General features: G+C 33.2%; 2 protein-coding genes across 3 annotated transcripts; one reads left to right on the forward strand and one right to left on the reverse strand.

The window, feature by feature from the left end:
- The first annotated feature begins 2,622 nt into the window (after positions 1-2,622).
- LOC133797917 (lipid phosphate phosphatase gamma) lies at positions 2,623-5,224 on the forward strand. 2 transcript variants are annotated; one of them, XM_062236045.1, is made up of 2 exons: positions 2,623-3,600; positions 4,958-5,224. In XM_062236045.1, the coding sequence occupies exon 1, from the start codon at positions 2,917-2,919 to the stop codon at positions 3,577-3,579; it is 663 nt and encodes a 220-aa protein (XP_062092029.1). In that variant the 5' UTR covers positions 2,623-2,916; the 3' UTR covers positions 3,580-3,600; positions 4,958-5,224. The 2 variants fall into 2 exon arrangements, with proteins under 2 accessions (XP_062092029.1, XP_062092028.1); XM_062236044.1 differs by lacking the exon at positions 4,958-5,224 and adding an exon at positions 4,458-4,749.
- LOC133797916 (kinesin-like protein KIN-UC) lies at positions 4,745-13,306 on the reverse strand. The gene is made up of 21 exons (XM_062236042.1): positions 12,634-13,306; positions 12,227-12,327; positions 11,832-11,954; positions 11,356-11,541; positions 10,637-10,858; positions 10,363-10,516; positions 9,938-10,087; positions 9,626-9,714; positions 8,705-8,917; positions 8,438-8,572; positions 8,084-8,263; positions 7,610-7,795; positions 7,312-7,431; positions 7,029-7,157; positions 6,820-6,958; positions 6,615-6,707; positions 6,335-6,460; positions 5,880-6,005; positions 5,484-5,627; positions 5,270-5,398; positions 4,745-5,046 (listed from the first exon to the last, which is right to left on the reverse strand). Exons 1-21 carry the CDS (start codon positions 12,863-12,865, stop codon positions 4,892-4,894), a joined length of 3,132 nt encoding a protein of 1,043 aa, XP_062092026.1. The 5' UTR covers positions 12,866-13,306; the 3' UTR covers positions 4,745-4,891.
- Between the last annotated feature and the right edge of the window lie 242 nt (positions 13,307-13,548).

Consider the following 13,548-nt stretch of genomic DNA (forward strand, 5'->3'; position numbering starts at 1 on the left):
GGCAAAATGTTATACCCAGATTTCGAGCCATAGTAAATATGACCTCGAAAGCTGAGTTCGCAACAAATGGTCTCGTGAGGATTAGTGATCTAGGGTTGTAAGTCGAGCCTGCAAAGTATGATGTATGATTTCGAATGCGGTGATCTCGAAATGACCTCGATCTCGAAAGGTAGCTCCGAGAATACCTTCATCTTCAGGAACTTCGGAGCATGGTTCTTGAGCTCGACATCCCATCTCGAAAGAAATGTTAGCTCGGGAGATGTCAGTGGCTCGCACAATGACATGAGACCAGAAATGCTGGAGACTTGAAGATACGCCATAACCACCTTGAGTATCCACAAGAATAATAACTATGAGATGTAGTCCTCATTAGTTGATGTAAATCCCCAAGAATTGTGGGATATTATTTAATACAGTTATACGCCCCTTGATCTTTGGGGGACGTTTCCTTTAATATCTGATTATTGGCATTTAAAGCCATTTATTTGTATTCACAAAAGAGTAACTACCCAAAATATGTGGGATAGTATTCTGCATCCTTCTCTATAAATAGAGAAGGCATGCACCATTGTAAAGGACCGAAATCTTAATCCTTGAGAAAACTCTGGAGAATTCTTGCTAAAGAATTGTTTAGAGATAATCTTGAGATTAATAACAGAGACTCGTGGACTAGGCAGATTTAACTGCTGAACCACGTAAAAAACCGTGTTCGATTCGTTTGTTTATTTTTGGCCATTGTCTTAAATTGTTTACGTGCTCTATTCTTTTATCTGTTGACGAAAAACGGCGTCAACAGAAAGATAATGATAAAAAATATTATATTATTTTGAAAATCATATTTAGTCAAATTTGAACACTCAATGTTAAACTAAAATATTAATTTAGTCAAAGTTTAAACTTTGTTGCAAAAATATATTTTAAAGTTAAAAAATTAGTTTTGTAAATTTTTGTAACAATCATGTTAAATAAATTTATAAATATTTATGTAAATGTTAGTTACAAAAATAACCCTCTTAATTGTGAAATTAGTTTTGCAAACTGTTGTTACAAAAATATAAAACTTGTTTACAAAATTATTGTAATTCACTAACTGCATTTTTATATAAATATATATATATAATAAAATGTTTTATAAATAATAAATATCTTAAATTTATATTTTTAGTTGTATAATATAAATTTGATGGTTCGTGTAATTTTTTGGTACAATATTGTAACATATGGAAAAATATAACATTTTTAAATAAATTTTGGTTACAATTTCTTAACTATAAATTATTTTTGTAAATATTAGTTACAAAAATATATTTCCTAGTTATGAATACAATTTTGTATACTATTGTTACAAAAATAAAAAATTAGTTACGAATTTGTTCGTAAGTTTTATGTACAAAAAACTACAATTCTAAAACTAATTTTTGTAAATAGTATTCACAAACATGTAACAAATATTTACAATTTTATAACTGATATTTACAAGTTTGTAAACGTTGATCACAAAAAATTGTATTTTATCATTTTTATTTACGATTTAAAAATCACTCTGTATTTACGCTTTTGTCACTCCGTATTTTTATCTTAAAATTCCGTATTTTTGTAATCAATCGTATTTTTCATATATTTTTTTAATTTTTATAGGCGTGTAATAATATGTTTGAACTAACTTTTAATATCCAATTAACATCTAACTTTTCAAATTCAATTCAATCTAATTGTAGTTAAATATCCCATTTTTAGTAATTAGATTGATTTGAATTTGTTCGGATAATTTGATTGTTTTAGATCTAACAATCCGTACGATTCCGGCCCGGCCCGACCCACATTTTCGTGCTTCCGATAAATTCGGGCCCGGCCGGGCCACTTTCCTTATTCGGGCCCAAATTTGGGCCCACTTTTTTTTTGCTAAAAAATGTGAGGATGGAGAATTAAACCCTCCACCCCCTCTTTAACCATCAATGGACTTACCACCAAACCAAATACATTTCTTTGTTTAAATTATAATTTTAGATATTTTTATATACTTTTTAACAATATTTTACACAAAATTATATCAAAGATAATTATTAGAATTTTAATACCTACTAATAAATGCTAAAAATTTAACTAACAAATCTTAAAATAAATTAATATAATTATAAAAATATAAACATTGAGAAAAATAAGACATATATTATCATTTTAATTTATTAATTATTGACAAATAAAAATTTATTATGATTATTAATGTCAAAATATCGGGTTTTTTATCGTGTCGTGCTTTCGGGCTAGTTTGTTCGTGCTTTCGTGTCGTGTCTTCGGGCTTGTCGTGCTAAGCCTGTGTCGTGCCGTGTCTGGCCCAAGCCCATATTTTTTTGTGTCGTGCCTAGCCCAAGCCCATATTTTTTCGTGCCGTGTCGTGCTCGTGCCTCCCGGGCTCGTGCCGATTTCGTGCCGTGCTCAAAAACCCGAACCGTATTTACAGCTCTACGTACGAAGAGAGAATGAATTGCATTTTTAAAAAATCCAAATACATTTATTGTGTATGGAATATCATGTGGCAACATAATAGGAAGACACGTAGATTTTAGAAAACACGAAGGGTAGTGTTGTTTTCAAGGCCTGCACCCTAGAAAAATAACAAAAGTTGGGGGAATAATTTACACTTTCTTCTTAATTCTCTTGTTAACGTTTTCTCGAGAAACAAACACCACATAAAAAATCCTCCTTTTTATCTGGAGCCAGTTTATACATAATAATATATACGTATATTTCTCTGATATATAACAATACCAAAACTTTCCTTCCTCAACACATTCCTTCTCGTCTCACCATATTAGATCTATTTCTTTCCTTTCTCTTCTTCATCTTGCAGGTAAATATCGACCCAGATCCATTTTTAGCTCAAATCAAACCCAGAAGTTTTCTCTCCAATTCCCCATGACTACGCCTTTACTAAAAGCAGTCACGCTAACCCACGTCCGGTACCAAAGAGGTGATCAGCTGGGTCACTTCCTGGCGTGGATTTCATTAGTACCAGTCTTCATAAGCCTCGGCGGTTTCGTCTCCCATTTCATCTTCCGCCGTGAGCTTCAAGGTATTTTCTTCGCTCTGGGTCTCTTGATTTCCCAATTCATAAATGACCTAATCAAGGCATCGGTCCAGCAAGATCGGCCCGAGACCTGTGTTATGCTCGAAATGTGCGACTCTCATGGCTGGCCTTCGAGCCATTCCCAATACATGTTCTTCTTCGCTATGTATTTCACTCTCTTAACCTTCAAAACAACTGGGGTTTGGGATACTAAGAAGAGGGTGTTTGTGAATCTGCTCCACTGGTCAATGGCACTTCTGACTATGTATTCCAGGGTCTATTTGGGGTACCATACAGTGGCTCAGGTCTTTGCTGGTGCTGCTCTTGGGATCATAGTTGGGGCTAGTTGGTATTGGATTGTAAATTATGTGCTTTACGTATATTTCCCAGCCATTGAAGAGAGTTCATTTGGGCGTTTCTTTTATATCAAGGACACTTCTCATATACCCAATGTCTTGAAGTTTGAGTATGACAATGCCAGAGCTGCAAGGGTGGCTTCTAAAGATGATTGAATTGATCAAAAACGCAACTGGGTAAGTGGAATTTCTTTTGATTCTTAATTCTTAATTGATATGTTTGAAGATCATACCTTCGTTATACTAATTACATTTTCACCTGGGATTTTGCTCTTTATCGTGTTTAATTGATATATAGAGGAGTTTTAATTGGCTATAGCTATGTATTGAGCCTTTGCCTTTCTGACGATGCTGTGAAATTTATGCTTGGACTATCTTAACTCTGAAATTCAATACATGTTTATAATTCTCATACAGCTCTTTCTTTGGGAAACCGGGCCTTTGATGGTTGTAGTTCTGATTTTGTAATGTATACATGATTCATTATTTATTTTAGAAAATGAAATTGACCACTAACTTGTTGAGTTTCAGTATCATTTTATAATGCCTAATGTATATATTGTGGGCAAGGACTGCAGTAGTTTATTCATGATCTTATTCTATAAACCGAAACTTATTAGAACAAGCAATAAATGTGAGTATTATGGTTTTATACTGTTTCTCTTACATTCGTTTGACTGAATCTCTTTTGTGCAGGCTTGTTTTTGTTATTTATTTATATTGTGTACATATATAGTTTAGTGGGGTTAGATAACTATTTTATTAAAATTTGCAAATACTCCTGTGTTAAATCAAGAAGAGCAGTATCATTGGTTATTGGACATTTCTTCTCCACACTGATTGAAGTTTTTATTTTCCCTCTCTAGCCCGAATAATATTATTCCTCAAATTATTATTATTACTATTATTATCTAGCCCGAATAATATTATTCCTCAAATTATTATTATTACTATTATTATCTAGGTTACTCATTTACTTTTTACCTATCTTTTTTGTAGCGTACTCATTTACTTTTTACCTATCTTTTTTGTAGTGTTGCTGGAAAACATCTGTAGCTTCCTTTGTGATTATTGTGTTTTGCAATACAAATTGGAGCTGTATCGAATTTTATAACTCCATCCCTTAGTGCATGCTCTTCAGAGGATACAAAACTTAAACAATTTTTCTTTGGAGAAATTTTCTTTTGTTCTCCTAGTCTTAGTTGTTGTAAGACCTAATATATTTTTCTTCAATGATATTTAAATCATTGCCACAAAACATAAAAAGGAAGTGACTTAGCTACTTCTGAGTACTAATAAAAGAAACGTTTCACAGCCTTCCAAGTATGAACTGGAGTTTAATTTAGTTCCGTTGGTTGTTTCTTTTTTACAACTTAAATGATCACGCAGTGGACTCATCTCATTTACCTGATTGCCTTTGTATATAATATTAAAACAGATGGCTACAAAGCATGTGTTTTTGTACACCCTATTGCTTTTTCGTTTGCATCTCAGCTTGAAATGCTGTATTCATTCTCAATGTCTTCTTGGCCAGGTTACGGATGTCTTCTTTGCTAGATTCAGTTGATATTCGAACAAGCTCTTTCACCCCTCCACTGGATATGAACTCCCTAGTATTGTCATCTGCAGACCAAAGTAACATATGATATAAAGTACCTTCCCAAGGAAAATATTAGGCATACATATTTACTGTCAAATGAAAATCTTGATATGCATATAGTATCAACTCTCATCCCACGTTTTTTAGTATTGTTATATGTGAGTTCTTCATATATAAAACCAAGGTATAAACCTTCTACTACATGTGGAGCTACTATATCTAATCTCAGTTTCTAACACAGCTTACCGTTTTGTGCTAAATGACAGAGAGAAAGCTCGATATGTCGTTTGGTTGAAGTTGAGTTAGTGTTTGAATTGGCAATTAACCAAGAAAGGACTCCATCTTCCACCAAGAGAGAACGACCTTTCCTATAACCTGCATTTTTTTTTCTTACAATTCTCAGTGCTTTTTACATTACAAATACGATAGAAAAGATACAGCTTTAAGTCTTCAAGTAAACCTTGAACTACTCCACGAGTTTCGCATTTTGCAAAGTTGGCCAGTCCTCGAGCAATTTGCGCTATCACATCGCTGCTTCCGCACCTAACCATGCCCATGAGTGCTTTAATACCTCCATCTTCCTGTAGTATTGCGTGTAAATGTTCTGCAGCACAACCGAAATCTCTTGATGAGTAAAGTAAACGTATTTTGTGAAGTTAAAAAAATAAAATAAAGCTTCATATAGTGATTGGGAAATCCTTGAGAAAGATGTGTTCCATTGATTCTGATGGAATGCATATCACCAAACTTTGAGTATTGGCCATATAAAACAATTACATGTAATGAAATTTGAGATGTTGAAATTAAAGTGGCATAAAAAGAAAAGGCAAGCAGTGTAAGAAGTATCAATAGTTACCATTTCCACATAAATTGGCAAGTGCACCAGCAACCATTCGAAGAGTTTGTGGATCATTTGACTTGGATGCTATAGTGGTTAACAGCTGAGCTCCACCTTTGCTGATAATTAAGCCTTGACTCATCTCTGATATTAATGAAAAGAAAAAGGAAACTAATGAGAAGTGAACCAAAAAAATATCCAAAGGATGGTAGAGATTCTAATGACACAAGCATTTTCCTTTATTAACTTTTTGCTCATTCAGCCACCACGACCAGGTTCTAACCAAGTTAAAGTGACATGTACAATGTCTAGTTTTCCAATACATACTTGCATCTTTTATGTTTAAAATTCCCAGTAATGAATCAGATTAGCATGTTGCATAAGTAGTAGACTTAGTTATGTCCAGCAAAAAGAGAACATATTAGAAATTACAAATTCAGAAGAAAAATTATTGAGAGTTAAACCAGGATTACCGTTCATGGCCAAATTGGCGATCGCCCCTGAAGCCACTCTAAGAATAGTTGGATTTTGTGATGATCGTAACATCGTAAGCAAAGCATCCAAACCCCCTTCCTCAACGATTTTTTCTTGATTAATATCTGGAATTTGAAAAATATAAAGGTGTGTTTATAAATGATGCAGCAAAGTAATCAACTGTTACTTAGAACTAGAATAACATAAGCAAATTGTCACGGACATAAATCTTAATATAGAAGCAATATACAGAATACAGGCATGTAAAGTAAACTACACCTTCAGCAGCAAGATTGGCTACCACCTTAACAGCATGAATTTGGACATCTGAATCTTCTGATGTCAAAAGTTGTAATATCTTTTGAAGTCCAACTGAGTTTGTAAAGCCAAGACTTAAGATCAATATATGATTGACTCAATTTGCATATAGTGAAAATTTTGTTCAAACTTAACTTGTCTTTATATATTGGCATAAAATACTTGCCTTCTTCACATATCTTTGCAATTGTAGCTCTCTGACCAGAAAGTGTTTCCCTTAGGGAATTCGGCTTTTCCAACCTTGTTGGACTCCCAAATGTGGAAGATACTCTGCCTGAGTTTTCTTTCACATGTAACTCCTTATCCTGAAAAGAAGATATGTAAGATTTAAAATATTAACAGAAAAATATATTTTGAAATGCATAACAAATATACCTCAAAAAACATGTCGTTTTCAGGGACAGCCTTCTTTAAATTGTCCAACTCATTTTCTACTGTTTTCCTCTGCTCCTCTTCAACTAGAAGTCTTTGCTTCACAGTTACAAGTTCCTCGGTTGTTTTTGCCTATTTTTATTTATAAAATTGCAAAAAAAAATTATTAGTAATTTCCAAACATATTAAGAACATGAAATCCTTTATCATTGAAAAGAGCTGTCACACAACAAAATACGAGATTAAGAAAATCAAATGTCAGGCTCTAAATGTCAAACACATATACCTTGTTTTCCAATAGACCCTTATACTCAGTTTTCAAAAATTGAAGTTCATCTAGAGCTTGTTCGTGTAACTGATACATTTCTTGTAACTTCACTTGAAGCTCCTTGATCTCTTTTTGTCCCTATATTTACAAAAAAAAAACATATGAAAGATCTTCCACAAAACTCAATAAACTATATAACCAATGAAGAGGATAGTGATACTTCGCCATTCAGGTCCAAAGTCCGATAAGCAATAGTTTTTTTTTTCTTTTTCAAAAGGAGCCTTTTACGTATCTACATTGTTAGAATAAATCTAACCTGCATTTGCATAGAACTCTGATGATCACTAATGAGCTTCCTAGCTGAATCTAGTTGTTCCTTTAGACCTTCAGAATGGGTGTGTTCATCCTTCAATTGTCTGCTTAGGTCTGATATTCTTTTCTCATAGGTCTGAGTAGTATCTGCCATTTCTTTCTGGTATCTTGAATTCTCCATCTCAAGCTTCTATAAGCATTAATGACAGTATTGTTGTCAGTGCATATGTTGCAATATTTTGTGCTAAGATGCTATTCTCCACATCTTTGTGGAAAAAAAAGGCTCTATCTACATGAACCGATGATTGATACTTTATAAAAACAAAAGGCTTGAGTTAAACAAGTGGCGTAGGAGCATAGAATATTAAGTAAAATTCTGTATTGCAAAAGAAAAGCCTACCAAGGGCAAAAACAGAAAACCCTTTTAATTGAGAGTGAATTTGGATCAAGTGTGTGATTTTCCCCACCCATAAAATACCTGAATTGTGTTTTGACTATCACTCAGGAGCTTCTTTATTGCATCTAAATGTTCTTCGGCAATTTCAGCACGAGCATGTTCATCTTTTAACTGCTTTGTCAACTCTGCAATTTTTTTCTCATACATCTGAGTGGTGTCGACCAGTACTTTCTGGTATGTAGAACTTTCCAGCAGGTTTTGCTACTAACAAGTAAAACAAAAGTAAATGCTTAATGCAGTGACAGATTACTTGATAGAAGAAAAAAAGAATGAAAAAGATTATAAAAAATAGCTCTTACTACAGTGATACAAACACAAATATTTAAGACTATAGTGAACAAAAGTAGTCTATCCATCTTGAAGAAAGGGAGTCACCTTGGTGTGTTTCAAACTAGTTTCTAGCTCAGCAACCTTATCACGCATCAACTCATTCTGATCATGTTGACGATTCAATTCATTTAGAGTATCTTTCACTTCCAACTCTAGACGAGTATTTTCCTTCTCCAAAAACTGCAATCATGAAGAAGACATTAGAGAGAGAGGTAAAGTATGACCATATTGTTCAATAACAGTTAAGTATAATGTATTTATGAAAACCATTTTTAACCAATTGAATTAGAAATGCATGGAAAAGATAACTACCTCGGACCTTGTAATTAGATTCTTTCTGGCTTCATCAGAAGAGTCTCGACACTCTCTGAGCTCTTTTTCTAATTCATTTCTGTCATCTTCTCTCACCTTCTGCTGCCTTTCAACTTCAGCTGTAAGAAGGTCTACTTGGCTTTCAAGCTTCCGACATAAGCTTTCATAATCAAATTCTTCCTTGAGTTTTACTGTATTTATTATTTTAATTGCCTGTGAAAATGGATAACACAAAATTGTGGTACCATAAGGTTTATATCATACTAGGACGATTAATGCACTAAGATAATGGGAACGACGTACTAACACAATTTCAACACCATTTCTCTTAACTTTTTTATATTATAGATTGATGTTAAATGCAATATAAGCTCTAGTAGGCTCCAACAAGAGTAGAGTGAAATGTCAATCACAGTCACTACATCAAACTTGCAAAGCCGGTCAAACAAATTAAATCTTCTACTGAACTAAGCATTAAACTGGCTTTTGTCAAATCCAAAATGGGCTGATATAACCTTGGTTTTTCTACTTCCAATTCATAACTACCAGCTAAAATAAGTTAATGATATTCTCAACAAAACTGACACTACTAAAGAATATTTTCCCATCATTATGGTATATAATAATACTGAAAAGAGCAACAAGTAACATTATTCTCTTCCTTCCAAGAGGATCTATATCCAAAGGACAGAAAATAGCATCCTATTTCCTACTGATAGCAATCACTTTCATGTAAAACAGATGTTTAAAGTATTTTGAGGGCAGATGAGGGCACAATGACAGGTAGCATAGTGTTAAATGTATTGAAATTTCCAAGATCTTTTAAATTGTACCAGGTTAAAATACAAAAAGAAACAAACTGGAAAGAGATTTATGTAGATTGCAGACTCCAGAATACAATATAAGTTTTAAATAGCTCACCCGTTGTCCAAACATAATCGTACTAGTTGTCTCCACGTTATGTCGTGCTGAAGGCCCAATTGTTATTATCAGTGAAGTCCTTGCAGAGCCTATATAAAAATAAAAATAAATAAACAAAGTGCAAGATTCTACAGGTTTGAATGTAATAATCATCAAAGCATACTGTATAGTTAGATTTATTGCCATATCTTAGGCAAATCAACACAGCAAATTCTTGCTGTATTTAGTAAAATTTATTTTATTCTACTCAGAAAAGAACACAACATATTAAAAAAAATGTAGAAGGAGACAAAAAGAAATTCCTGGAATGACCTCCAAATGAATCACGAAGCAGTCTTGTCAGCTTCGAATCTCTGAAAGGTATATGTGGACTGTTTTCAGCCAAGGCATTGATGCATTTTCCAAGAGAAGTTAGTGAAGAATTTATGAATTTAGCCTCCTCTAACATGTGACCTTCGCTGCCTGAAAAAAAGAGAAATATGCATGATTACAAATCGTGAACTAAGCTTCTACTTTATGAAATATACCACAAGTAGAGAAGATATCCTTTTTTTTTTCTTTAATAAAATTGTTTTGGCAATATATTCAATTTAAAGAGAATGGAAACAACACAAGCAAACTTCTGGAAAGATCTCTACAGTAAAATCTCAGCTGCATATGTTCTAGCTCTTCAATCTAGATGAAGTGGAAAGGATAAACAAAGAGCAGAGTTAAACAGAAGGTATATCAATACAAACCAGATTTATCTACTCTTTCAGATCCCGCTAGATCAACAATCAGCAACTTGCTTTTTCGAACTAGAGGTACGCCATTGCTACTAGAATTAGAGACCTTCTCTTGTGAAGTGAGGCCATCTTTACCATTTTCATCGACAGGTCTTCGAACGGTAACCTATAGAACATGCAAAAGATATGCAATGAATGAGCTCAGATTACTAGTATTCAGAAAAAGAAAAAAGAGAGTATCATCAAGAAGCTTGAAATTAAAGATGAATTTCTATAATATACTCACCATGAGGATTGCATGACTACGTGAAGACTCAGTATTCAGCTTAGTATTAGCTGCATGGCGATTTGCCTCACCTATATGTAATAGCTGTAAAAAGTGATCGAGGTTTTGAACTTTGACTACTGAAGCACCCGGCAATGACACCTCACCAGTCTTAGGATCCTCATAAACGGGAATATTAATCTTTTCTGGTGCGAGTAGATCATGAATAGATTCCAAGTACAACTGGGGAAAAAATATGATTTGTACATAAAGATGGTTACCATATGAAGAGTAATGTCCATGCTTTGTTACAGATTATCAAGAAATTGGATTCTGGTAGTATGCCAAAGATATGCAGGGAACAAGGGCAAATAAAATGTTAATAGAGCTTTTTCTTGTGTTGTGACTTATGCAAGTATTTTTTGTATCTTCCTTTAATTGAATAAGAAAAACATAAACCATAAAACATGTGTCTATAGCACTTGCTCATATAAGAGCTTATTCCATCATTATATTCTTACAGAATCAGTTGATGAATCCTACCTACAATCTCTCATTTTTACCCGTTAGCATGTACAATAAGCCTAGGTAACTAACTAAGCTTATTGTATCCTGTTAACCATGATTTTGAAGCTGTACTTTTCAATTTCAGTTCAGCAGCATTTGACTTTAACTTATGATAATTTTTAACCAGGCTCAGATGAAAACAATACTCAATTTCATGCAACATATAATGCTACCTGCAAATAGGAAATTTCCACACTATCAAAACCAGGAGATGTACAAGAAAGTATGTCCTCCAGAGCTCTGGCCATTATACCACGCTCAGACGTATCATCTTTACCCAACCTGCTGAGTGTGTAAGTTTTACCAGTACCTGTTTGACCGTAAGCCATAACTGTTCCATTATATCCATTCAAGACACTCTGCGAAAAATTCATACAAAACAAAAAAAAAATATCCATAAGTTACAGAATTTCCATGAAACAAAATTTGAGATCAACAACCAGTCTCAATGTACACTCTCCAAACTAACCATTTGAAAAATAACTAGAAAAACAAACAGATGGGGGACAAAATGCAAAGCATAAACACATACACATACTAGAATCAATATTCTAGAACTTGTTTTGTTATGCTAATTTCAGCACCAATTGCAAAATTAATCAATACTTCATTGATTATTGTAGAAGTCATTAGTCTCTTGATGACTTACCTCAACTACAGGCTTGGCAACCGCGTCGTAAACTCGCTTTTGGGAGGCAGTGTCTGTAAAAACCTCATCAAATCTATAAGATTCCGAGCTCCAGTTGTTTTTTCTCAACTTCAGTCTCTTCAGCTGCTTAAGAGAAAAATATAGAATTATGGTGCTACTCTAAACATTCCTGTGGTTGAGGTAAGATAAGTAAGGCTTAGCTAGCTGATTTGCCCTTTGGGAGAAACATAAACAGATATAGTGGAAAAAATGAATGCACTATTTTAGAAAGAAGAAAAAAGAATCTACAATCAATTGGAATAAAAAATGTCTTTTTTTAATAACTATATAATCATTAAACATGAAAGTAGTTTATCAAATAAACAATAAAAAAGAAGGAATGGCACTAAAAATACCTCTGGCTGCAACTCAACGTAATCAACAAAATCAGAATCTTGAAGTAGATCCTCAGCATTTTTTGGCCTAAGTCTGATAGCAACTCTCACTCTTTCAGAATCTGTAGTAAATTTACCAAAAAAAAAGAAAGTGATTACGACAGATGAGGAGATCCTAAACTAAATAATATCAAGAGAAAAAGTGGTATAAATCAAATCATATAATCATCAAATGCTCTTTTTCTTTTTCCTTTGTGAAAAATGTATGAGAAATGTAACAACTTCACAAACCGACAAGTCTGATACCATAAAATTACAATTTAAACAACCAACATTAATTTCTTCACAAATTACTATTTGATACATGTATACACACATGTAATTTAAAATTCAAATATTAAATAAAAGATAAAAAAAAAAAAGGGAACCTTGTTCAGAGTCGTGGGTAGAACGAATTCTGGAATTAGGAGTGACAGAGCGTCTAGAAGAAGGAGCTTTAGGACGATTGGAGAAATGGGTCTGTCCTCTGTTAGAAGAAGAAACTTGTTGATGTTTCTCAGACCTGCCATTATTACCATTATGCCCTCCTCCTGCTCCTGCTGTGGAAGAAGAAGATGAAGAAGAAGTTGTTGCCATTGATGACCTTGAAGCCGAAGCCATTAATTTCTCAGTCTCAACACCATACCATATCTGACATCTCAATCAAAACAAAAGGAGAATTCTTTTTCTTTCTTTTTTTACTAATTTCATAACAAAACAAACACAGAATGAGAATGAGAATGAGAAACAGAAACAAATGGGTTGTGCCGGCACGATCCTAAGACATACAAAAAATATTGCTTTTTTAGTTTTATTTTAATGAGAAACTGGTTCCCGCGTCAGCACTTATACAAAGGCTTTATGGAGAACAAGATTTCATTTTTTTATTTATTTACTTTTAAACGTATCAGGTAATGAATCTTCTTCTTTTTCTTTTTCTTTTTCTTTTTTCTTCTTATTTTATTATTAAATAATGATTTAGGATTGAGATGGCAAAATGAATATAATGACCAACTTTTCACACTACCCATTTGATTCCTTTGGCTTGAATTCCGTAAAGCCAGAACCTTTTTTTATTGATTTTCTTATCTTTAAAGATCAACTTTTTGTTTGAATTTTCACCAAAGTACTTTTTTCCCTCTGTTTTTTTTACTTGTAAATAAAAACCCAACTCACCGTACTTTTTTGGGAATATAATTTTTTATTCATTATCTTTTGTATAATTATCTTTTTGTATTTGTCTTTAACAAATTCATTTTTATATTTTTATTTTGTAAAATAATTTAAATAGAATTTTAAATTCA

Source organism: Humulus lupulus, chromosome 8, assembly GCF_963169125.1.
Source record: "Humulus lupulus chromosome 8, drHumLupu1.1, whole genome shotgun sequence".
Classification (NCBI taxonomy): domain Eukaryota; kingdom Viridiplantae; phylum Streptophyta; class Magnoliopsida; order Rosales; family Cannabaceae; genus Humulus; species Humulus lupulus.